The following is a 26,816-nucleotide window of genomic DNA, read 5'->3' as shown; positions in this document are numbered from 1 at the left end:
TTTCCACTCTTAAGCGTTTTTCATGCCGTTATGGAAGGTGTGAAAACTTTGACGATACAGGTATTCGTAAAATCGCAACTAAAACAAGTTGAAAACAGGCTTTAAGGGCATAACAATACATTCGTAGAAGCGCATTTTTCGTAAAATTGCATTTTCGTAAAACCGCAACTTTGTAACATAGAAATAAGAAGGAACAACACCTTTTCGTAGTATACCGGTATTTCGTTAAATTGCGATTCGTAGCACCGCGAATGCACTGTAGTTTCATGAAGAAAGGGTCATAAATGTGGCCTGAAGAGTGTTAACAAGCTTTTCCTTTGATTTGACCTTATGACCTAGTTTCTGAGACCATATGGCCCTGTTTCAAATTTGGCCTAGAAACCATCAAGATAAACATTCTGACCAAGTTTCATGAAGATAGTGTCATAAATGTGGCCTCTAGGTTGTTAACAAGCTTTTCCTTTGATCTGACCTTTTGACCCGGCATCACCCAGTTTTGATTCAGACCCAGAGATCTTCAAGATAATCATTCTGTGCAAGTTTGTATCAAATCAAAGCATAAATGAAACCTCTATATGGCTGAAAGGGCCAAAATAGAAACTTTTGCCCCTTTCAGAGGCAGTAACTCTAGAACCCACAATGGAATCTAGCCAGACTTGGAAATGAACCGAGATATTATTGTGACTTAAGTTGTGTGTAAGTGTGGTTAAAATCAAATATAAAATGTCACTTCTATCGTGTTCACAAGGTAAAAATTACCAACTTTTGGCTCTTTTAGGGGTCAATCAGGGGCCATAACTCTGGAACCTATGATTGGATCTGACAGATTCATCATGGAATCCAAGATTTATTATTGTATAAGATATTTTGCAAGTTTATATCAAATCAAACTGTAAATGAAGTCTCTATATGGCTGCAAAAGCCAAAATTGCAAATTTTGGCCCTTTAAGGGGCCATAACTCTGGAAACCATGATGGGATCTGGCCAGTTTTCGAAGGGAATCGATATATGATGCTAATACAAGTTGTGTGCAAGTTTGATTAAAGTTTATTGCATAATGTGGTCTCTATCCTGTTCACAAGCCAAAAATAGCAAATTTTGGCCCTTTAAGGGGCCATAACTCTAGAACCCATGATGGGATCTGGCCAGTTTTCGAAAAGAATCGGGATATTGTGCCAATACAAGTTGTGTGCAAGTTTGATTAAAATTGATTGCAAAATGTGGTCTCTATCGTGTTCACAAGAAAATGTGAATGGACAGATGGACAGACAGCAGACGACAGACAAAATACGATCACAAAAGCTCACCCTGTCACCTGTCAGTGATAGTGAGCTAAAAAGAAGCTCATTTATCACAAAATAATTTTAGTGAAAAACTCTTCTGTATCTGGATTTTTTCCTCTTTACCACAGACTTGACAGACAAAAAGCTGTGAAATATCAACAAGAGGACCATGATGGTCCTGAATCGCTCACCTATCCCCACATGACCCAGTGTTGAACTGAGTACGACGTCGTTATTTCTATTATTTGACATAGTGACCTAGCTTTTGAGCACATGTGACCTAGATATCATCAAGATAAAAAATTCTGACCAATTTTCATGAAGATCCATCGAAAAATATGACCTCTAGAGAGGTCACAAGGTTTTTCTATTATTTGACCTAATGACCTAGTTTTTGAAGGCACGTGACCCACTTCTGAATCTGACCTAGATATCATCAAGGTGAACATTCTCACCAATTTTCATGAAGATCTCATGAAAAATATGGCCTCTAGAGAGGTCACAAGGTTTTTCTATTTTTCGACCTACTGACCTAGTTTTTGACCGCACGTGACCCAGTTTCGAACTTGGCCTAGATATCATCAAGAGGAACATTCTGATCAATTTTCATGAAGATCCATTGAGAAACATGGCCTCTAAAGTCGTCACAAGGTTTTTCTATTTTTCGACCTACTGACCTAGTTTTTGACCGCAAGTAACCCAGTTTCAAATCTAACCTAGATATCATCAAGGTGAACATTCTCACCAATTTTCATGAAGATCCATTGAGAAATATGGCCTCTAGAGAGGTCACAAGGTTTTTCTATTTTTAGACCTACTGACCTAGTTTTTGACCGCACGTGACCCAGTTTCGAACTTGACCTAGATATCATCAAGGTGAACATTCTGACCAATTTTCATGAAGATCCATTGAGAAATATGGCCTCTAAAGAGATCACAAGGTTTTTCTATTTTTAGACCTACTGACCTAGTTTTTGACCCCACATGACCCAGTTTCGAACTTGACCTAGATATCATCAAGGTGAACATTCTGACCAATTTTCATGCAGATCCATTGAGAAATATGGCCTCTAGAGAGGTCACAAGGTTTTTCTATTTTTAGACCTACTGACCTAGTTTTTGACCGCACATGACCCAGTTTCGAACTTGACCTAGATATCATCAAGGTGAACATTCTGACCAATTTTCATGAAGATCCATTGAGAAATATGGCCTCTAAAGAGATCACAAGGTTTTTCTATTTTTAGACCTACTGACCTAGTTTTTGACCCCACATGACCCAGTTTCAAACTTGACCTAGATATCATCAAGATAAAAAATTCTGACCAATTTTCATGAAGATCCATTGAGAAATATGGCCTCTAGAGAGGTCACAAGGTTTTTCTATTTTTAGACCTACTGACCTAGTTTTTGACCCCACGTGACCCAGTTTCAAACTTGACCTAGATATCATCAAGGTGAACATTCTCACCAATTTTCATGAAGATCTCATGAAAAATATGGCCTCTAGAGAGGTCACAAGGTTTTTCTATTTTTAGACCTACTGACCTAGTTTTTGACCGCATGTGACCCAGTTTCGAACTTGACCTAGATATCATCAAGATGAACATTCTGACCAACTTTCATAAAGATCCCATGAAAAATGTGACCTCTAGAGTGGTCACAAGCAAAAGTTTACGCACGCATGCACGCACGCACGCACGGACGACGGACGCCACGCGATCAGAAAAGCTCACCTTGTCACTTTGTGACAGGTGAGCTAAAAAGTGGTTTTATTATTTGGGACCATTGGTGGTCTTTTTAGCAAATAGCTGGGTAGTCTTTGAGAGTCTGCAACCATTGAAATATAGAAGAAATAATTCTGTTCTGTAAAAAAGTGATCTTAATAATGAGGTTGTCTTAATTTTGGGATGGTCTTAATGCAGGTTTCTACTGTATTTCCATGAGATCAATCAATTCTGACAGGAAACCTCTCACTGGCAGTCTAAATGTAATTGCCCTCTGACCTATAGACTACACATACAACAAGTTTAATCTTCATATGAAAAGCATTCAAATTTCAGTAATGAAGTACCATGGTTGTTGATTTAGAAACAAAGTCAATACATATAATATAAAGTTATATATGCCTACTTCTTAAGTCAGTTTGTCCTGACTGGATTTTGCATTAGGTCATATGTCCATTTTCCAACTTGTAATTGTGGAGAAAGACCCAAGGTGCCCCTCTTGGAACTATTTCAGGCACATGCAGGCATCTCGTAGAACCATTGACCTTCTATAAACTAGCTTCCGCCCATGAAAATATCTACACCCCAGTGGGGTTTCGAACCTACAGAGGTGAGGGGCAAGGGAATGAAAGTCAACACTCTTAACACTCAATCATGGAGACCCAAAGACAAATCCAAGATACGGGATTAAAACATTTGCTATATTGCAAGCTCTTCATGCGTCTGTGAACAGAAATGCTGTAAAATTTGGGAAAAACTTAGGCAATTTAGACACTGTCAGTAGGAGGACACACTTGTTTCATACGTATTCCCATAATATTTAGGTGTCCCATATATATTCTTTTTCTGAATCTCCATTAAACCATAACTGAAATGTCGACCAGACTTCTTCTTGATTTGATGTAACAATGACCTTGACTTAAGTTGTTCTCAGACCAATCCATTATGAAAATATCCACAGAAATTACAATATCTCACTGCTTTAAGCCAAAGTCGGTCAAAATTGTCTGGCAGACAAATTTATTTCTAGTTGTCAGAATGTGCTTGCTACCAGTATATATCATACATTATTTCTGGTGCTATATTATCTATATATCCTTAGCTGGCAATGAGGGTATAATATTAGCAAACACAGACTGTGTCCAGTAACCTGGGATGATAAACATCCTGAAGGCTACTCCTATGCTAAGATGAATGTGCTTTTGTACAACTGAGAATAGTTATATTTAGAAACCTAATCAACCAGTTGTTATGTTTAGTGAACTTACAACTAGATGAACAACAGGATAATCATCCCAGTAGCTTTTATATCTAGCTATAATAAGAAGCAAGAGAGTAAAACCACAAACATCTTTTCTCAAAATTTTATGCTTTTCAACAAACAAGAAGCCTATCTTACAATGTTGAGGAAGCCTGTCTTACAATGTCCAGGAAGCCTGTCTTACAATGTACAGGGACCTATATTACAATGTTGAGGAAACCTATTTCAAAATGTACAAGAAGTATGTCTTTACAATGTAGCCTGTCTTGCAATGTAGAGGAATTCTATCTTACAATGTAGAGGAAGTCTACCTTATAACGTACGGGAAGTCTGCCTTATAACGTACAGGAAGTCTACCTTATACCGTATAGCAGGTTATTTCTGCGGAGGGAATATTTCTGCATTTCTGCGGTCTCACGGTAGAATCGCAAAAATATTTCCAGCAGAATATTCATCCAGCAAAAATTTAAAACGTAAAAAAATCTGCATTTTTTTCACCAACGTTGTTTAAGGCTATGTCACCCGAGGTAATCCAAAGTTCATAATGGCCTGGTCCAATTATTCAAAATTACCGTTGCCATCTAACAAATATCGATAATTGTATAATCATGATAATTAGGTGTGATGGTCAATCAAAGTCCTAACTGTTAATCCCTCAGAAAACGTTTTTCTTTTGTGAATGAAATAAACTGAGAGAATTTCACTTGTGTTGTTCTTATTAATCTCTTGTGGCGATCTTCCAAACTAGGTATACTTTAGTAACCTTTATATAAGTTTAACCGTTATATATACAGTTGTGCAATAATTTATTGTTATTGGACTTATAATTTTTCATTTCGCAAGTTATTATATACTACAATGTATTCATTAAATGCAAATTACTTTACAACAGTTACCAGTAATTTAGTTTATTGTTTTCATATGCTATCATTCTCACAACATCTGATAATGCGAGGAATTAACTCCTCCTTGGCATTAAAAATGCAAAAAATTCTCTTCATTTTAAGTGAAAACGCAGAAATTAAACACGCAGAAATTTGTTTCACATTATTTGGGGCCAAAACGCAGAATATTTTGACCGCAGAAATAACCCACTATACGGTAATGTACGGGAAGTCTGCCTTATAATGTACAAGGTCTGCCTTACAACATAGAGGATGCATGTCTTACAATGTAGAGGAAGCCTATACTACAGTGTAGAGAAAACCTATCTTACAATGTAGAGGAAACCTACTTTACAATGTACAGGAAGACTGTCTTACTATGTAATGGAAACCTGTCTAACAATGTTGAGGAAGCTTGTCTTATAATGTTAAGGAAGCCTATCTTAGAGTGTAGAGAAAACCTATCTAACATCGTAGAGAAACCTAATTTACAATGTAGAGGAAGCCTGTCTTACAGCCTAGAGGAAGTCTGTCATGTACTGTTGAGGAATCCTATCTTTTAGTGTAGAGAAAAACTATCTTACATCATAGAGGAAACCTATCTTACGTTGTAGGGGAAAACTACTTTACAATGTAGAGGAAGCCTGCATGTCTTACAACGTAGAGGAAGCCTTTCTTTCAAAATAGAGATCTACAGATGTACAGGAAGCCTCTCTTCCAAGGTTGAAGAAGTCCATCTTACAATGCAGAGAAAGCCTGCCTTACAGCATATTGGAAGCCTGGCTTACATGTCAGAGGAAGCCTATCTTACAACATAGATGAAGACAATCTTACAATGCAGAGGAACATATTTTACAATACAAAGGAAGCCTACCTTACAATGTAGAGGAAGCCTGTCTTCCAATGTAAAGGAAGCATGTCTTACAATGTATGTGAAGCCTGTCTTACAACATACAGGAAGCATGTCTTACAATGTAGAGGAAGCCTGTCTTCCAATGTAAAGGAAGCCTGTCTTACAAGTTACAGCATACAGGAAGCCTGTCTTACAATGTAGAGGAAGTCTGTCTTCCAATGTAAAGGAAGCCTGTCTTACAACATAAAGCAAGCTTGTCTTACAACACAGAGGAAGACTATCATACAATGTTGAGGTATCCTATCTTAAAATGTAGACAAAGCCTTTTTACAGCATAGAGGAAGCCTGTCTTATGTTATAGAGGAAGCCTGTCTTAAAACATTGAGGGTGTCTATCTTACAATGTTGTGGAAACCTATCTTACAATGTAGAGGAAGCACATCTTACAGTGTGAAGAAAGCCTTTCTAACAAAATCAAGGAAGACTATCTTTCAACATGTTCAATGTAGAGGAAGCTTGTCTTAAAACAAAGAGGGTGTCTGTCTGTCAACATAGAGGAAGCCTATCTTACACTGTAGATGACGCCTATCTAACTGTAGAGGAAGCATGTACAGGAAGATTGTCTTAAATGTACAGGAAGCCTGTCTTATAACATAGAGGAAGCCCCTTTAAAATGTAATGGAAGTCATCCAAGTTTAACACAAGCACTGCAGGTGCAGTAAGGCATGTTTATGCATGTCTTCATTCTGGTAATGATTATCTGAGCAAAGTAATTTAACTTGTACCATAAAATCCTGCCTCATGGATAACGGCTTTTAATAATGATACATTTAAGAAAGTTGGGTCAAAATCCACCAAGAAACAACTTTCTTATCTGTCCACCTTTTCTGAAGGATAAAAAATGATCCCAGTGGCAGCAACTTGTTTTGACTGAAATAACTTTTTTACAAACCAGAGATGGCATGAAATAAAGATGCTTATTACAAATGTGAAATTTCAAAGACGGAGTGATTTCAATCTCAGACAATAGACAGATTATAAACATTCATGATAATAACAAAAGCTCACCAGTAAAACTTGTTAGTTTTATGCAAACTAAAAAGAGAAACAAGAGGGCCAAGATGGCCTTAGGTCGCTCACCTGAGAAACTCACCATAACAGTGTAAACATTTTTGACCTAGTGATTTCATGGAAACAAATATTCTGGCCAATTTTCATTAAGATTGGACCAAAAATGTGGTCTCTTGAGTTTAAACAAGTATTTTCTTTGGTATGACCTAGTGACCTACTTTCTGATCCCAGAGGACCCATATTCGAACACGACCTAGATTTCATCAAGGCAATCATTCTGGCTAAATTTCATGAAGATCAACTGAAAAATACAGCCTCTATCCCATACACAAGGTTTTTCTTTGATTTGACCTAGTGACCTACTTTATAACCCAGATGACCCATATTCGAATTCGACCTAGACTTCATCAAGGCAATCATTCTGACCAAATTTTATGAAGATCAATTGACAAATACACTTTCTATCGCATACACAATGTTTTTCTTTGATTTGACCTAGTGACCTACTTTTTGATTACAGATGACCCATATTCGAACTCGACCTAGATTTCATCAACGCAATCATTCTGACCAAATTTCATGAAGATCAATTGAAAAATACAGCTTCTATTGCATACACAAGGTTTTTCTTTGATTTGACCTAGTGACCTACTTTTTGACCCAAGATGACCCATATTCAAACTCAACCTAGATTTCATCAACGCAATCATTCTGACCAAATTTCATAAAGATCAATCGAAAAATACAGCCTCTATTGCATACACAAGGTTTTTCTTTGATTTGACCTAGTGACCTAGTTTTTGATCCCAGATGACCCATATTCGAACCCAACCTAGACTTCATCAAGGCAATCATTCTGACCAAATTTTATGAAGATCAATTGAAAAATACAACCTCTATCAAATACACAAGGTTTTTCTTTGATTTGACCTAGTGACCGAGTTTTGACCCAAGATGACCCATATTTGAACTTGACCTAGATTTCATAAAGGCAATCACTCTGAATAAATTTCATGAAGATCAATTGAAAAATACAGCCTCTACTGCATACACAAGGTTTATCTTTGATTTGACAAAGTGACCTAGTTTTTGATCTCAGATGACCCATATTCAAACCCGACCTAGATTTCATCAAGGCAATCATTCTGATCAAATGAAGATCAATTGAAAAATACAGCCTCTATTGCATACACAAGGTTTTTCTTTGATTTGACCTAGTGACCTAGTTTTTTATCCCAGATGACCCATATTCAAACTCGACCTAGAATTCATCAAGACAATCACTCTGACCAAATTTCATGAAGATCAATTGAAAAATACAGCTTCTATCGCATACACAAGCTAAATCTTGGCAGACGACAGACGCCGGAAATCGAGCGATCACAATAACCCACCTGAGCATTACTCAGGTGAGCTAAAAAGTAAAAGAACTGTGATTTTGTAACCAAACCAGACCCAAAACCTTTCAGCCTGAAGCTAGTTGTCACCCATATTGCCAGGTAATAATAACTGTATTGATGCACAGCTTACAAGAGGTGTGTGTAATACCTTTGTAAAAGATTTGTAGACATTTTTATCCTCAAAATCTTCCTCACAAACTGGTCTAACATAAATCTTACCTCTAATTTTTCATACATCTGTAAATTTATATTCTTGACATCTTCCAGTTGTTTTCGAAGCCCAATAATGCTGTCTTGTTTTTCATGAATGTCCTTTTCAAGGAGTTGTAAGGCCATTTCTATCTCTTGTTTCATACTGATCTGCAACTCTAGCTCCCTCTCTACATCCTGTAATACAATACATGTTTTACATATGATTTGTTTTGGTAATGATTATTTTCTTTTTGAATAACATTTTAAAATGTGTGATGGCATATTGATAACTGCTGTCTTTAACTTTAATGAGAAAGAGTTTACAAAATAGCAAAAATATTACCGAAAAACAAAACAGCCTAGGCAGTAACAATAGTTTGGGAATTTTAAGTTCAGCATTGTGGAAAAAACATACTTTTTTGCATTGGGATTGCCTCCTTTTATGGGTGATAGCTTTATAGGGGAAAAAAGCCCTGAAACTGAACTTAGTATTGGTAATTTATGATGGAATTTGTACCTCTTAGACTTCATGATTTTAATGCCATGCTTCTGCAATACACCTGTAGTGACAGGCAAATGATCTAAACCAGTGGGCTTAGATGCCTGTTGGTCTAGAGCATCCTATGGGTACCTGCATACTCTTATCATAAAATGTACACCACAATCTGAACTATTTATTTTTAATGATACACACTTGTGTATTCATGTCAACCTATTGTCAGCAGTCAAGGTAGTTCTGCACGTCTGATAAACCGGAAGTGATGGCGTAACGTCATTTATCCGAAATCATTTTATGAATTAATGGCAACTCAGGAGTAAAGTTATTACAATGTCTATGTTTTTATCTTTCTACAGTTAAAATATGATATTAAAACATCTGACATGCTAAATAATAAAAAAAAATGTCTTAAAATTAGCTTGAAATGTGCAGTTCACTTTAATCATGATCAAATATCTCAAAAATAAGCACACAGACCTATACATTTTATTTCACCACATCATAGATCATAATATTATGTTTATTTACGACTGTGAGAAATTTCATTAAAATCTATATTATAGAAAAATTTCTATTCGCAAGAATGTTAAAAAAAGTTGTTATTTTTCCACTGACTCCCATCATGGAACAAGAGTGCCAGAATGTCACAATATACGCCCGTCATAGCAAATTTCTTTACACTAGCACCTGTATTTGCAAATGGAATTTTAATTCTGTGGTTGTGTAGTAATTATTGTAATTCTTTTGTTTTTCTAAATCCACAAAAAAAACTCCAGGCAGAGATACCTTAAAATACACCTAAAATTTGAAAGTAACATCTATGTTGTACCACAGAAAGGTGGTCTTGGTTTTTCCCCTACGGTCAGTTATAAAAAAGTTACAATATAAGTTATTTATAGTAACAACTATATATAAGGAAAGTTAAAAAAAAAAATTTAAGTCCACACAAAAATCCTTACCAGGTAGAGTTAGTCAAAATTCACCTCAAAACTGGATGACAACGTGACCCTACAACTAGTAATGAAAAAGTTACAATATAAGCTATTTATAGTAACAACAAAGGGAAGTAATTCTAAAGAAGGGACTTGCACATGACACTCCATCTCATGATGGTGTACAATTGTGCCAAGTTACATCAAAATCCCTCCATGCATGAAGAAGAAATGCTCCGGACAAAGTTTTCATTATTGCATCCTTTGACCTCTAAGTGTGACCTTGACCTTAGACCAAGGGACCTGGTTCTTGTGCATGACACTCCATCTCATGATGGTGAACAATTGTGCCAAGTTACATCAAAATCCCTCCATGCATGAAGATGATACGCTCCGAACAGTCATTCTTGAATTTGACCTTTGACCTCTAAGTGTGACCTTGACCTTAGACCTAGGGACCTGGTTTTTGCGCATGACACTCCGTCTCATGATGGTGAACAATTGTGCCAAGTTTCATCAAAATCCTTCTATGCATGAAGAAGATATGCACCGGACAAAGTCTGTGGACGCCGCCCACCCGCCAGGGGCGTTCCCATAATACATCAATAACAAGAGCTGTCGGAGGACAGTAACACTCGACTACTCAACAGCCTTGTCAATTGAATGAATACAAAAGTTGAAAAAGGGGCATAATTTTGTAAAATGCAAAGTAGAGGTATTGAACCTCTGTACTGCATGTCATATCATGACAGTGAACAAGTGTGTGAAGTTTCAATCCTTTCCAAATTTGGATACTGAAAATACCAGCTTACATACAAAAACTTAACAAAAAACTGCTAAGTCAAAGGGGCATAATTTTGTAAAAATGCCAAGTAGAGTTATGGGACCTTCACAGTGCATGTTAGATCATGACAGTGAACAAGTGTGTGAAGTTTCAATCCATTCCAATTAGTGGATACTGAGATATCAGATTACATACAAAAATTTAACCAAAAACTGCTAAGTCGAAAAAGGGCATAATTTTGAAAAAAAAAGAGAGTAGAGTTATGGGACTTGCTAGTGCATGTCAGATCATGATAGTGAACAAGTATGTGAAGTTTTTAATCCATTCCCATTAGTAAGTACTGAGATACCAGCTTACATACAAAACCTAACAAAAATTTCTAAGTCGAAAAAGGGCATAATTTTGTAAAAAAGCAAAAAGAGTTATGGAACCTGTGCAATGTAGATCAGTTCATCACAGTGAATAAGTGTGTGAAGTTTCAATCCATTCCCACAAGTGGTTACTGAGTTACCAGCTTACATACAAAACCTTAACCAAAAATTTCTAAGTCGAAAAAGGGGCATAATTTTGTAAAAAAGCAAAATAGAGTTATGGAACCTGTGCAATGTAAGTCAGTTTGTCACAGTGAATAAGTGTGTGAAGTTTCAATCCATTCCCACAAGTGGTTACTGAGATACCAGCTTACATACAAAACCTTAACCAAAATTGGGACGCGGACGCGGATGCGGACGCGGACGCCGACGCATGGGCGAGTGCAATAGCTCACTATTCTATGAATAGTCGAGCTAAAAATGCGTGATGTCTAAATTTTTCATATCAGTCTAGCAAAAAATCAAGCACACAACTTTACCTTTTTTATTTGTTGAATTTTCTAAGTATATTTTGAAGTTTTGAAAAATCAGGGTTTAATCCAATTATACATTTTAGAATTTTTTTCGATCCAAAAGTGCAGAACTACTTTAAACTTTACACCCCAAAAAATATAAACCAGTAAGATACAGGCATTGGTTAATAAATAATAGCAAGAGGGTCATGATGACCCTATATCGCTCACCTGTTAAACTTGGCCTTGGAATCACCAAGATAAACATTCTGACCAAGTTTCATGACAATAGGGTCAGAAATGTGGCCTCTTGAGTGTCAACAAGCTTTTCCTTTGATCTGACCTGGTGAACTAGTTTTCCACCCCACATGACCCAGTTTCAAACTTGGCCTAGAGATCATCAAGATAAACATTCTGTGCAAGTTTGTATCAAATCAAAGCATAAATGAAACCTCTATATGGCTGTAACTCTAGAACCCAAGAGGCAGTAACTCTAGAACCCAAGAAGGAATCTAGCCGGTTTTCGAAAGGAAACAAGATCTTATTATGACTTAAGTTACGTGTAAGTGTGGTTAAAATCGAAAGTAAAATGTCACTTCTATCGTGTTCAAAAGGTAAAAATTAATAAACTTTGGCTCTTTCAGGGGTCAATCAGGGTCCATAACTCCGGAACCGATGACTGGATCTGAGGGATTCATCAAGGAAACAAAGATCTATTGTTGTGAAAGATATCTAAATCAAACCATAAATGAAGTCTCTATATGGCTAGAAAAGGCAAAATAGCAAAGTTTTGCCCTTTAAGGGGCCATAACTCTGGAACCCATGATGGGATCTGGCCAGTATTCGAAAGGAACCAAGATATTATGCCAATACAAGTTGTGCTTAAAATCAATTGCAAAATGTGGTCACTATCGTGTTCACAAGAAATTGTGGACGGATGAAGCCGACGATTGATCACAAAAGCTCACCTTGTCACTATGTGACAGGTGAGCTAAAAAGATGAAGCTTTCTTGCCTTACATACGTATTGGTCCCAACAGATATAAGTAGAACAAAGTATTATGATGTTACCAAGGAAATTGATATTCTTCCATGCCATATCATTTATGATAATTTTTCTAAAATGTTACCAGTATATTACCAGTCTCAAATGTATCTCTTCATCCAGTTTTTTCTTCACCTCAGCATACATGTCATCAAGGCCTGCCCGTGACTGAAGATATGTCTGACGCTCTACGTCTATGTCTTTTTTACTTTCCTAATTTCAAGTAACAAAAATATACAAGGTCAAATCATGCTCTCACAAAATATTCAGAACTTCTTTTTTCAAAATTTACAAAATTTACTTTTAATTGAAAGCCTCTAATTTAAGTTGAAAAACAAACAACTTACTGATACATATATTAAAAGTGTAATTTAATTACTGACCATCTCAATAAGAAGTCTTTTATCAAATAGCACTCAAACCTAAATGCAACTGTAAAGGGAGACAACTCCACAAAAGAAGAAAAAACACAAAGGTTCTGGTTACACATAGTTATTCCTTGGGAGAGGAATCAGGGGAGACAACTAGACAGAGCTTATCCAAGTTATATTGATTACAGTGGGAGAAATGAGGAAGTAGGAAGCTGGAACAATGCTGCTGGTGTATGAATAATACATTACAAGATGTCATGGTTGTATACCCCAAGGGAAACAATTGTTGGGAAAATATGATGAAATAACTGGATAAAAGGTCTGGGTGAAAATCAGGACTGTAAAATATCTAATCATATATTCATGTGTGTTCTGTTGTTTTTCTGTTAATGTCAATGCTACATTAAAGCTTCTGTGTGTCAACAACTGATTTGCCTGCATTTTTACCATTCAAACTGCGACTAAATCCTTATTAATATTTCATCAAAATAATAGTGTTTAATGGAATGTTAAATGGAAAAGAAGAAGTAATTTCAATAAAATTTGAGCCGTGCCATGAGAAAACCAACATAGTGGCTTTGCGACCAGCATGGATCCAGACCAGCCTGCGCATCCGCGCAGTCTGGTCAGGCTCCATGCTGTTCGCTTTTAAAGCCTATTGGAATTGGAGAAACTGTTAGTGAACAGCATGGATCCTGACCAGACTGCGCGGATGCGCAGGTTGGTCTGGATCCATGCTGGTCGCAAAGCCACTATGTTGGTTTTCCCATGGCACGGCTCATTTACTGGATGCCCTGATCCATTTCTCACCCACACACACTGTAAGAGGATCTATTGAATTTCCGATACCAATCAATACAACCTTCTTCAGAATGACTCATTCTTCACCACTACAACAATTTGCATGTTAAACATTTTTCTATGCATAAATAAATTGCCCAGCGACACTACTTTAGTCTTAGATTCACATCAGTCAATATTACATCCAGATTCCTCCATGGAAGAGATGTTAACATTAAAGCCAAGTTCCTTCTAGACTAAAATCTATCAAGCATGAGTCCGACCCAAGGTAATATGCACAGATAATTTTGTACATTTAGTAATTCATAAAAGATTCGAAAGACTGACAACTCCCAGCCAGTCTTAATCAACCTTTAATAATTCTTCATATATACAAGCACTATGGCACTAAACAAGCAAGAAATATTTTATCTTCACTGCAAGTTGGGATCAGTATTCCAAGTTGAAAACAGCATTAGATTTTTACTGAGAAAAGAAGGTTATACCGATCCACTGGAATCAGAAAGTTGACCTTTACCAGAAAGTTTACCAGTGAGTGGGATATAAAAGTCATTATTCTTTCAGTCCAAGTTGAATATTAGGGAAACTTTCCTTTCATGTTAGATACAAAGGTTAACTTAACCTTTCACCTCAAGAGAAAGAGTGCAATAATGAAAGACAGGGATACAAAAGTTAACATTTCACTAGAGTGGGATATGGGAGTTGTGGGATATGGGAGTTACATTTCACTCAAGCTGGAATGTGAAAGTTAACATTTCACTCTGAGTGGGATATGGGAGTTACATTTCACTCAAGTTGGAATGTGAAAGTTGACATTTCACTCTGAGTGGGATATGGGAGTTACATTTCACTCAAGCTGGAATGTGAAAGTTGACATTTCACTCTGAGTGGGATATGGGAGTTACATTTCACTCAAACTGGAATGTGAAAGTTAACATTTCATTCTGAGTTTGATATGGGAGTTACATTTCACTCAAGCTGGAATGTGAAAGCTAACATTTCACTCTGAGTGGGATATGAGAGTTACATTTCACTCAAGCTGGAATGTGAAAGTTAACATTTCACTTAAACTGGGATGTGGATGTTAACATTTCACTTAAACTGGGATGTGGATGTTAACATTTCACTTAAACTGGGATGTGGATGTTAACAATTCACTTAAACTGGGATGTGGATGTTAACAATCACTTAAACTGGGATGTGGATGTTAACATTTCACTTAAACTGGGATGTGGATGTTAACCTGTCACTCAAAATGTGTTATAGAAGTAAACTTTACTCATAAATGGATAAGGAAGGTTAACCATTCACTCCGAGTGAGATAAAGAAGTTACCATTTCACTCGAACTGGGACCAGGGAAAGTAATTGTTTCACTCAAAGCGGAATATGGTACAGTATTTAACTGGGATATGATAGTAACATTTCTATCTAACTGGGAAGCAGAAGTTAACCTTTCATTCAAATTGTGCTTTCCCTCCCAGCAGCATACTGAAGTAAGTCTTTCACTTTGAGTGGAATAAAGAATTAACCTCTCAGTCAAATTTGGATATAAATTTCAACATAGACTTCAAAATAAAGACTAGACTCCAAATAACTTTTTCCTTAAAATAAGTAAGGGAATTCAAACTATCAAATGGAATAAGAAATTTAGCCTTTCATTCCAGGTGGAGAGATGTTAAGCCTTCAATCCTACAAAAGATTTGATAATTGATATATCACTGGTAAACTTGGCCACCAAAGGGTACCAGTGTTCCCATGTACCTTTTATTTTTTTGTGGGAAAATATTCAACAATGTTCACTAGGCTACCACTCTGATACAAGTGGCTATATATTGTATGTAATATTGCAACTTACAATAAACTTCTACTAAGTTGCTCTTGTTGCGATGTGAAAAAAATAAACCCTCCTTTTTATTTGCAAATCCCTAAAACTACAGTACAGATACTCATATATGTATACAGATCAACAAACTTGTTTTGGGGTTAATGCCATTTTTCACTAGTATCTCAGTTATGTAACAGTGGGCAGTTAACCTAACCAGTGTTCCTGGATTCTGTACCAGTACAAACCTGTTCTCTGCAAGTAACTGCCAACTTCCCCACATGAATCAGAGAACAAACAATTTCAGACACAATGTCTTACCAAATCGTCACAGAGAACATACAGCCCGTCCGGGGAACTCATGACCCCACAATCCATAGCTCTGTGCTCTCCCTATTGAGCTAAGTGGGCGGGTACTGACCAACAAAAGGAAACACTCATTCTCACCCTGTTCCTTCAATTATTGCCCCAATGTCATATACTGTGCATAACTGTGTGTTAAATTCATTTGTTTACCATTGACGTTTTCAGTTGTTCTCTGCCAAAGCTAGCTGTAGGCTGTAAATGGATCCTCTGAATATAAACCATTTAGGTAGGGGAGCAATCATTAATGAACTGAATCGATAAAAATGAGTCACTCTTGAATAGGTATCAATTTTTGATAAAATACAAAACTTCATTGATCATTTTCATGTTTTATTTCACAACAAAATATCTTTGACAATATGTAGCTTTAAGCTTAGATACCTGTATCACATACGATTATCAAACAACACTTGTACTCAGACATTGAATCAATCAGAGATAACATTTGAAACATTCAACCAATCAGAAATTAGCATTTCCAAACATTCAACCAATCAGAAATTAGCATTTCCAAACATCCAACCAATCAGATAACAACAAAATGTCTGAAGTAAAGGAAGACCAAATATATAATAAATTGATTGGCCCCTAATCAATGAGGTTATTTTGTCAGTGCATACTGTTTATGTATTTAATGCAGTGTGTGCATACACATGTAAAGGGAATGACTGGATATGGAGATGATGAACAGAGATTCAGGTTGCATACAAATAATTGTTGATCATGTGATGATTCACTCATGAAAATGAAATTTTACTGTCGTGTGAATGGGTATGTATGGATGGACAGTGAAGTAAAATGTTTTGGAAATTTAGAGAAAACAAGGTGCAAATCTCAGCAGGTTATAAAGATAACCTGTGTTGTGTTCTGCTAAAGGTATCTAAGATGACGTCCATTAACGTATTTTATACAAACATTTTCTACGGAGTGGGGCTTCAGCATTTTTGCTACCTCTAATAAAACTTTTTTTTAAATTTTTGCCAAGATACTATTCACTTGCCTCATTTTGTTTTATGTCATGTCTCAACAAATTAGGTTTTGTGATTTTGTATTTACAATTCATAGTTTGTTTGAATATCTGAAATGAGATTTAATTAAGCTCTTATAACTGTAAGCATGGCACATTTACAAGCTCAAACTGTTACCACATTACTGTTACGATATCAAGGCAATGCTATTAAACTCTTCATATCTTACAATGCTCATTTCTTCTCTAAAATAATTTTCACTCCATTCATTTCTGTTAAATTCATATTGATTTGTTGATTTTGTGTCTGGCTGTAAAAGCAGGATAGGCTTGGAGTGCAGGGATATAATGTAAGTGAAATACTTTTGATTTCTTTGGACTGGAACCTGTTGATCCCGAGCGAAATTTTGAAATTAAGGGCATTATGATGTCCCTTGGGCTAGAAGCTGCATGGACTGGTTGTGTTTCTGCAATAGTAGCTGTTTCCTGGGGGCTTTCTTTATTAACTACAGTCAAGTCCTCTGGTCTATTTTCAGGAACTGTAGCCACATCCTGCGGGGTATCTTCAGGAACTGTAGCAACCACTTGTGGAATATCTTCAGTGGACTCCGTATGTTCTGATCTCATTGCAGCCTCTAATTCTTCACTCAGTGGTTTCTCGTTCCTCTCATTCTGTTCCTGTGTGACCTCACCTTCATCTTCTTTCTGTTATCATGGTCATGTAAATTAATATACCATTCACTGTGATGTTAATTAGTATATCATTTTTGATAATCTCATGCAAATATATTTACTTTTTATGCCCCTGGTGAAGTGTTTGGATTAATGTGAATTACATTGAATTTCCACAAGTGTTCAAAAAGCCTCATTGAGTCAAGATACAATTCATGTTGATAAAAGAATTGGGCAGAAGCCAGTCTACTTTTGTATATACAGGCATTGAAAAGGAATTCAACACTGGAGAAAGATTTATAAAACCATGGTCAAAATACTGGTCATGAACTAGACAAATGAAACCCTTCAATCAGATGAAATTATGAATATGCATCAATGGAATAAGTAAATGTAAGCCAACATTATATGAACTGGTGAAAGGAATTATTATAATATCACACCAATATGCTTTTGGATGACATGCCTGGAGATTCTGCACAGATATACAGATGGTCAATGTGAGATATACAGATGGCCCATGAGCCATGCCTGGGGATACAGATGGCCCATGTGTCCAGCATGCAGTCAGACTGCTTCACTAACAAGAAGTAGATGCACAATGAGACCAGTGCATTGCCATGTAAAACTGCTGTCCATTCAAATAGAATGACCACACACAAATGTATATTCCAAAATTTGAAGCCTTCAGACAAACAAAGTGAATGCAAGAAGTACTAAGCTTATTTTCCAGACTTCAGGCAAAAATTCAAGCAAATGGATGATATATTGCACAAAATCATGTCACATCATGCCTAAATGGACAATATATTGCACAAAATTATCATATCACATTATGTGTAAATGGACAATATATTGCACTAATATTACTGCACATTATAAACACTAAAAAAAAACCAAGAAGACATTTAAATCTCAGGTATTTGACTTGGAGTTGTTGTTGTCTGATTCAAGTTTACAGCCACATTTTGGACACACCTCAATATGGTGTTTGTGTACATGCAGTATCGTATCTCGTTGCGACTCAGCATTCTGTTTTTCATCTTCCAGTTCTAGTATTGTATTTTTGGCAATGGCAAGGTCTTCTTTCATCAAGGCATTGGTCGTGTTACACATCTCAAGCTTCTGTTGTAAATTTGCCACTGTTGTGCTGGAAAATAATGCAAAGGAAATGATTAACTGGTGCCATATTTCAAGCAATCAAAGAATAAATTATCTGTGCCCTTTTAAAGACAATTCAGCTGATACTGATAAAAGGACTATTGTAATAATACTGATATCTCAGCATATTACTGTGATACAGTTGCTACGTCTGTAGAATGATATCAAAGTTAAGTCTTTGTTTATTGTAGTGTTACCCATTTTGAAAGGCCAGCCATTTTAACTCATAGAACTGCCTTGCCTTGTACATATTTAACTCCTAAATAATCCTTTACTTCAATGCCAGGACACCAGACAGGAAGTCAGTTAGTAACTATTCTTTTACCAGCAAGCTGCATAAAACCAGCCACATCAGAACAGATCCCAGAATGACTCTAACTATCAAGCTCCAGTTCCTAAGGTGGATGCCTGAACCACTAGGTCACAGTGTTAGTTTCAAACAGGTTTAAACCAATATCAAATAAGAGCTGTCTGTTGACAGAGCGCTCGACTATTCGAGGCATTGACTGAAGTATAGGGTCAAAATATTACCCGAGATTTTCAGACAAAAAAAAAGCAACAGATAAGACAAACAATTACCTGCATTTGTGGATTTGGATAATCTTGCACTATATGGCACATGTGTGACCATTTGAAGCAAGTTTCAAAGTTTCAAAGTTCATTATAATCAAACATAATAGACATAATATCGAATGGTATGCGAAACCTAACTAATTTCTATGTCCAAACAAGAGCCATAACTAAGCTAAAGACCTTGTCCATGGTAAGTAGACTATGAGATAAACAAGTAGTCAAAGTTTCAAAGCCATATGACAAACAGGTTAGCAAAATACAGACAGGGTACAAAAAAACTAATCTGATTTCCAAGTCTCAAAAAGGGCATAATTTAGCCAAAATATTGACAGAGTTATGACTCTTGCCTACAGATGGGAACATGATGATAACAAGTGTTAAAAGTTTCAAAGCCACATGTCAAATAGCTTTGACAAAACGTTGACTTGTATGAAAACTGAACCAATTTCCAAGTCCAAAAAGGGCCATTACTCTGCCAAAATAGTTGACAGAGTTATGTACTCTTGCCTACAGATGGAAATCATGCTGATAAACAAGTGTTCAAAGTTTCAAAGCCACACGTCAAATAGTTTTGACAAAACATGGACTTGTACAAATACTTACCGAATTTCCAAGTCAAAAAAGGGCCATAATTTAGCCAAAATAGTTGACAGAGTTATGTACTCTTGTCTACAAATATAAATTATGACGATAAACAAGTGCTCAAACTTTCAAAGCCAAAAGTAAAATAGTTTTGACAAAACATGGACTTGTACAAAAATTGTACCAATTTCCAAGTCCAATAAGGACCACAAGTCAAAATAGTTGACAGAGTTACCTACTCTTGCCTACAGATAGAGACTGTTATAATAAACAAGTGATAAAAGTTTCAAAGCCATATGTCAAACACTTTACACAAAATATGAACTGGTACGAAAAACTTAACCAAGATTTCTAAGTTAAAAGGGGCCATAATTCAGCCAAAATCCCTGATGGAGTTATGTACTTTGCCTAAAACTGGACATGATGATGGTAAACAAGTGTTGAAAGTTTCAAAGCTTTATCTCGAAAGACTTTGTCAAAAAGTGGTCTGATACGAAAAACTTAACCAAGGTGTGACGCTGACGCCAACACCGACGCCGACGTGAGTAGGATAGCTCTACGAATAGTCGAGCTAAAAAGCGTATACTTACTTAAGGTGTCGATTGAGCTCTTCAAGATAATTTTTTTGGTCAAGGATTGTCTGCATCTTCTCCTGCATGGCTGCACTGTGAATATAGCAAACAGGTCAAAGGTCAATGAGCTGTAAATATAGCAAATAGATCAAAGGTCACTTAACTGTAAATACAGCAAACAGGTCAAAGGTCACTTAACTGTAAATACAGCAAACAGGTCCAAGGTCAATGAGCTGTAAATATAGCAAATATGTCAAAGGTCAATAGACTACTGCACTGTAAATTTACTACTGCACTGTAAATTTAGCAAAAAGGTCACAAAATTGAGGTCAATGAACATTGTTGCTCAGTGAATATAGCAAAAAGATCAAATGTCAATTAACTAAAATTTTAGCACACACATCAATCAATGCAATGATAATAAGGCAAAGATGAATGGACACTGCTGCACCATAAATGAACAAACAGGTCTCAGAATTTGTGGTCAATGAACATTGCTACACCGTAAATATAGCACTAAGGTCAAAGATCAATGTTCACTGCACTGCTGCACAAAATAGATCATAAACATAGCATAAAATTCAATGGTCAAAGAACAATTTCTTACATCTATTAGCGGTGTCATGCAAACAGGTTAGAGGTCAGTAACAGTTTCCCTAAACAGTTATACCAGCAGTGTCATGTTCATATTTCTCAGGCATAAGAAATACTGATGAGGTGTAGCTTTATTCTGCTGCAGACAAAACTCTCACAACAGCAGACAAATCCTATCCCTGGTGCCCATTTTTCGAGATAAAGGTTTTGGAATATTTCAGAATTACATTAAAATCTTTATGCTGACAACTTAATGCAAATGAAACCTTTCAAACATTAAGACAAAATTTCTGTTTTAGTCTAGTCATGCTATATTTGATAAAATCCAATAACAAGACAACAAAGCAATATATGAGCCGCACCATGAGAAAACCAACATAGTGGGTTTGCGACCAGCATGGATCCAGACCAGTCTGCGCATCCACGCTGTCTGGTCAGGATCCATGCTGTTCGCTTTCAAAGCCATTTGGAATTAGAGAAACTGTTAGCGAACAGCATGGATCCTGACCAGACTGCGCGGATGCGCAGGCTGGTCTGGATCTATGCTGGTCGCAAAGCCACTATGTTGGTTTTCCCATGGCGCAGCTCATATTCTAATTTAAGACAGAGATAAGCCCTACTATAGCAATTTCATAACATTTTTCCCATTACATGTCTAAAAAACAACATTCTGATTTGACCATTTTCTACTTTTTATGATCATTTGAAAGTTGACAGTCTCCAAATAGGAGGACACATTAAACGGGCATAGTTTTGTATTTCAATTATCTGAAGCTAACAGTTTTTACTATTACACCAGAATTCCACTGCCAAGGAATGCCAAGTATCTTACACACCAGTGTTGTCTGGCAATGTAATGGAAATGCAATGGGAACTTAGTAACAGTCTAAATTTCAGGGTTAAAGTTGAGATATATGAAGAATCTACCTATCTGTGTCTGGATCTGTGTCAGAAAGTCGTGTGTCTTTTAAATACCAACTGAAATCTATCACACCCATCTGAAATCAAAACGAAAGTAAATTTACTGTGTTGAAAAGTAAAAATATAACATAAAATTATCAAGATCATGTGTTTTTTTAATGAATTTGCACTTGCTAGCAGACCTATTCTGGAACAGGGTTTTTCTACAACAATGTCAGATGAAAATACTGATAAAATACATTCTAAAAAACTTAAAAAGTTGGTAATAACACCTTTTAGTATTTTCTAAATATATTTATGAATAACTGAGTTTCAAAAATACATTTGGATAAGGTAATATCCATTGTGAATTTCAGTCATTTTTATATACCAAATATTATTCAATATACAGTTTTGACTTCATTTTTTGTTTATAAAAGCTTACAAAACCGTCTGGATATCTAAATGAAAATTAAATGTTGTATATTTCCAACAGAAGGTTTGACTGAATGGATGAATGTAGCATATACCGGTTGGTCTAGATCCTCGTCCTTGATGCCAAGGTTACAGTCTATCACATTGAGGCCCACCAACAGACCTGCTATCACAGTTCCTTCATCCTCCATTAGAAATGCTCCCGGCTCATAGAAGTCTCTGAAAGACACAAATATATATCATATTAAGACTCTCTTTGTGCACTTTAAACATCTGAACAAATATTTTATTCAAAGTTAATACATCTGGAATACAACATTAATAATAAACTACTTACATTCTTTATATCCTTCCTTGATTCTTACTTTTGTACATTAAGTAAATCAGTTCATAGAGGTTTGTATAGAAAATGTTTTAACCACACTTAGGATAAAACTAGCACTGGGGCCTTTAGGAATCAGTTCTGGGGCTTATGGTAAGAGTTCTGGGGCCTTAAGAACGATCTCTTGGACCTTTAGGAATGGGCTCTGGGGACTTTAGGAACAAGTTCTGGGGCATTTAGGAACGAGTTCTTGGGCCTTTAAGAATGAGTTCTGGGGTGTTTAGGAACGAGGTCTGGGGACTTTAGGAACGAGTTCTGAGGCCTTTAGGAACGAGTTCTAGGGCCTTTAGGAACAAGTTCTTGGGCCTTTAGGAACAAGTTCTTGGGCCTTTAGGAACAAGTTCTGGTCCTTTAGGAACAAGCACTGGGACCTTTAGGAAATATAACAATCATGGTCCTAACAGAATGATCCAACAATCTGTTCCCCTTTAACAACAGTCTCTAGAATCAATCAACAACATATCAGCCATGATATCAGTGTTCCCCTTTTAACAAAGTTTGTATTCTGTTACAAACTTGTGATCCCATTCTACTTTAATTATATAGGAACGTTAATCTTTACTTACGTTAACACCATTTCTCTCTTTTCAATGAGTAATTTGAAATAATCTGAAAGACTCTTCTGCATTGCTGCTAATCTCAACCATGCTCTTGCCTTACCAAGCGGGGTCCTGAAATTACAACCAAGTCCAATAATTGTTAACTCCAATTGTTAACATAATATTTATTTCTTAAACAAATTAACTTCTCAACATCTAAGACAATACATAGTAAAATGATATGGTTAAAAAAAGAAGACAACTCAAGTTTGCTTAATACTGTGAAATCATTAATATTCGTTGGGGACTAATTTTTGTGGATTTCGTCATTGAGCCAATCCACGAAATTTAATCCCAACGAACAAGTAAAATTCCCATTCATTTTATGTTCAAAAGTTGACATCCACAAAATCATGTCCCCACGACACTGCCGTTTTGATAAAAACCACGAAATTTCATGCCAACGAAATTAAAAGATTTCACAGTAGTAATAATACATAAAAACACAAGGAAAATTACCAGGTAATAGAGCAAATAATTCAAATATGTTTCATATTTCATAATCATGAAAAATATACAAGCTGAAAAAGCATCAGATACAGCATTATTTAAAATGTCTGTACACCAGTCCGTACACCAGTCTGTACACCAGTCTTCACTAGTTCACATGGTAGAAACCTATGCTTCAGTGTTAGTTACATCGTTCCAGTCAGTCATTTAGCTAAGGATCTTACTTTAAATGTGGCATGTCTCGTACTGTGGCAGTAATTTCCGCAGCCTCGGGAGCAAATTTCTCCACGAGTTCCAGAACACACCAAAAGTCTCGCCGGTCTCTCAGAATGCTCTTCTTTGCTGTTATAACAGTTAAACAAAATGTATCAATAGATAATAAGCTCATTACATCACCACTGTAACATAAGTATTGTACTTTCAAAGTTTTCTGAGAATACTGTTATCAGGTTTGATCTTATCACTGGTCTGTCAAATATTTCTTAAAATTTTGATGGGTTTATCAGTTTAGTCTTGTTCAAAATCTTTCTCACATATCTTTGAAAACAATGTAAGTTGCAGAGATTTTTGGGTACATGTTTTTTGCTATATGAACTAAGGCACTGTGATCAACAAAACTTTCTGACTTATATACAGCAACATAAATTTGTTGCAGAGGTTTGAAACATAGTGAGCTACAAAATTAATGTTCTGCATTTCTGGCAGTCCTGTTCATGAAAATCTCTCCATTAGCCACTGCTGTGAACTAATATAGATGTCCATTAATCACATCTCCCTAAACTCATATTGTCAATAAATAGCTTTCAAAATATTGACAATAGTGTAAAAGCTTTTAACAAATTGCGTGCAAATAATCAAGATAGTATAGCTGGTATAAAGTGGTCTTGTAACTAAACACCACAAGATATCCCTAACATTTTCAAGTACATTATATGAGCATGTATGCGTCTACAAAATTGATAATTTCTGCTTGATAAAATAAAAACAACCTAAATATACATACATCTAAGTCCATGTCTCAAAACATGTTCAAGGACAACAAAAAATTGTTGAAGTGGTTCATGATCATCATCTAGCATACGTCCATGTGCCATAGAGGAGTCTATTAACTCCTTTATTATAAGTTTGGATACATTTAATAAGTTTCCTCTCTCTATTGTCCTCGGATCTCGATCTGAAATAAATACATTAAAACTGTATGTTCGGTTGACACTTTATATTATAGTTACTATATAAGCAAGCTAAAAGATGTAAAATGAAATCCCTCCTGTTTCAAGCACTTTGATAATCAGGTAAGATCCACCCCAATTTGTCCCCAAATATAGAGTCCATTTTCTACAAAATCTGTCACAACTCCCAGTATAACACTATATTATACTGAATTTTCAACACTATAAAAATGATGTCATTAAAAAATGTAGTAAAGATACTAACCATCGTCCTCAATCATAGAGTTACTGAGTGATGGAGGAACCTCAAACTGAACATCACTCAATTCTCGGAGACACAGCCAGTCTCCGTCCACAGATACTCGGAACTTGCACAAATATATTGTCTCCTCAGCCATTTCTCTACTTTTTTAATACAAACTTGCACAATATTTCTGGTTATTCCTAACAAGAATCGTCAGTATTGTGATTTCCGGAATCTCTACAGTATTGCCTCAAGTAAATATTCTAATCTTAACTCCCAACAAATACTGTGTAGCAATAAGTGGAAAATTTTCAGCAGTTTAATCAATAATTCTCTATCTGTTTTGCAGGTTTTCCAACCAGTTTCATAGTTGATATGTAATACCAATATTACATTTCAAGACAATAGATAGATGAAGTCAAATACTGTCTTAAAAATAGATAGATGAAGTCATATACTGTCTCAAGAAGCAGTATATTCCAGTTGCTATGGTAGCTAAGCCTCAAGTCATTACATTAGTCTTTACTTCATCTTAATATGGTATCTTTCACGAGAATCTTCATTCAGACCACAAAATCAATGTGACAATGTTCCATTATACATCATAACACTGAGAAGAACTAAATTAATGATTATTTATGGATGTACCATAGACCAACATCTATAAAGCTTTTAGTGAAACAGGCAAGTGAAAAAAAAGTTTACTGTAACATCACTGTTATTAGTGAGGGACTAATTTCTGTTGATTGTGTTGTTGCATCAATGCACCAGATTAAATCCACATTAAAATATAAAATTCCTACTCTTTCTAGGAATCTATGTCTCTTGTAAAATTTTGTTTTGGTCTAAACCACAAAATTTAATGTCCACTTCTAAACCACAAAATTTGATGTCCATACATTCAATTAAAATATATCTCGCAATTAAAGCATATAAAAATGGTATAATATCATATCACTACTTCAAACAGAAGCAAAAAGTAACATCCATACTGGCACAGGACTTAAATATATCTTCCAAGAAAAAATTATACCAGCAGTTAATGATGTCTGAGGTTTATAAACTATCACATGTGCTACTGCCTTGGCTACAGTGGTTTAACTTCAATATCAAAGGATCTCTAATTATTGCAGAGACATGTACATCACAGGTAATCATATGAGCCGCGCCATGAGAAAACCAACATAGTGGCTTTGTGACCAGCATGGATCCAGACCAGCCTGCGCATCCGCGCAGTCTGGTCAGGATCCATACTGTTCACTAACGGTTTCTCTAATTGCAGTAGGCTTTAAAAGCGAACAGCATGGATCCTGACCAGACTGCGCGGATGCGCAGGCTGGTCTGGATCCATGCTGGTCGCAAAGCCACTATGTTGGTTTTCCCATGGCGCAGCTCATATATGT

General features: G+C 36.1%; 1 protein-coding gene across 5 annotated transcripts in view; it reads right to left on the bottom strand.

Moving 5' to 3' along the window:
- Positions 1–26,816, bottom strand: part of LOC128555218 (RUN and FYVE domain-containing protein 2-like) — a 97,260-nt gene that overhangs the window by 53,328 nt on the left and 17,116 nt on the right. The window contains exons 2-12 of one of the 5 annotated variants that reach the window (XM_053536946.1): positions 25,435–26,533; positions 25,004–25,174; positions 24,225–24,342; positions 23,518–23,622; positions 22,665–22,788; positions 22,162–22,232; positions 20,659–20,733; positions 18,731–18,902; positions 17,444–17,785; positions 12,849–12,965; positions 8,698–8,865 (exon numbers count right to left, since the gene is read on the bottom strand). In XM_053536946.1, coding sequence (XP_053392921.1) covers positions 8,698–8,865; positions 12,849–12,965; positions 17,444–17,785; positions 18,731–18,902; positions 20,659–20,733; positions 22,162–22,232; positions 22,665–22,788; positions 23,518–23,622; positions 24,225–24,342; positions 25,004–25,174; positions 25,435–25,567 — 1,596 coding nt within the window. In that variant the 5' untranslated portion in view covers positions 25,568–26,533. The remainder of the gene's footprint in view (positions 1–8,697; positions 8,866–12,848; positions 12,966–17,443; positions 17,786–18,730; positions 18,903–20,658; positions 20,734–22,161; positions 22,233–22,664; positions 22,789–23,517; positions 23,623–24,224; positions 24,343–25,003; positions 25,175–25,434; positions 26,534–26,816) is intronic. The other 4 variants (XM_053536947.1, XM_053536948.1, XM_053536945.1 and 1 more) reach the window with 4 other exon arrangements.

This window comes from Mercenaria mercenaria, chromosome 2, assembly GCF_021730395.1.
Source record: "Mercenaria mercenaria strain notata chromosome 2, MADL_Memer_1, whole genome shotgun sequence".
Taxonomy (NCBI): domain Eukaryota; kingdom Metazoa; phylum Mollusca; class Bivalvia; order Venerida; family Veneridae; genus Mercenaria; species Mercenaria mercenaria.
Note: the sequence above shows the minus strand (reverse complement) of the source record. Positions and strands in the feature narration are given on the sequence as shown.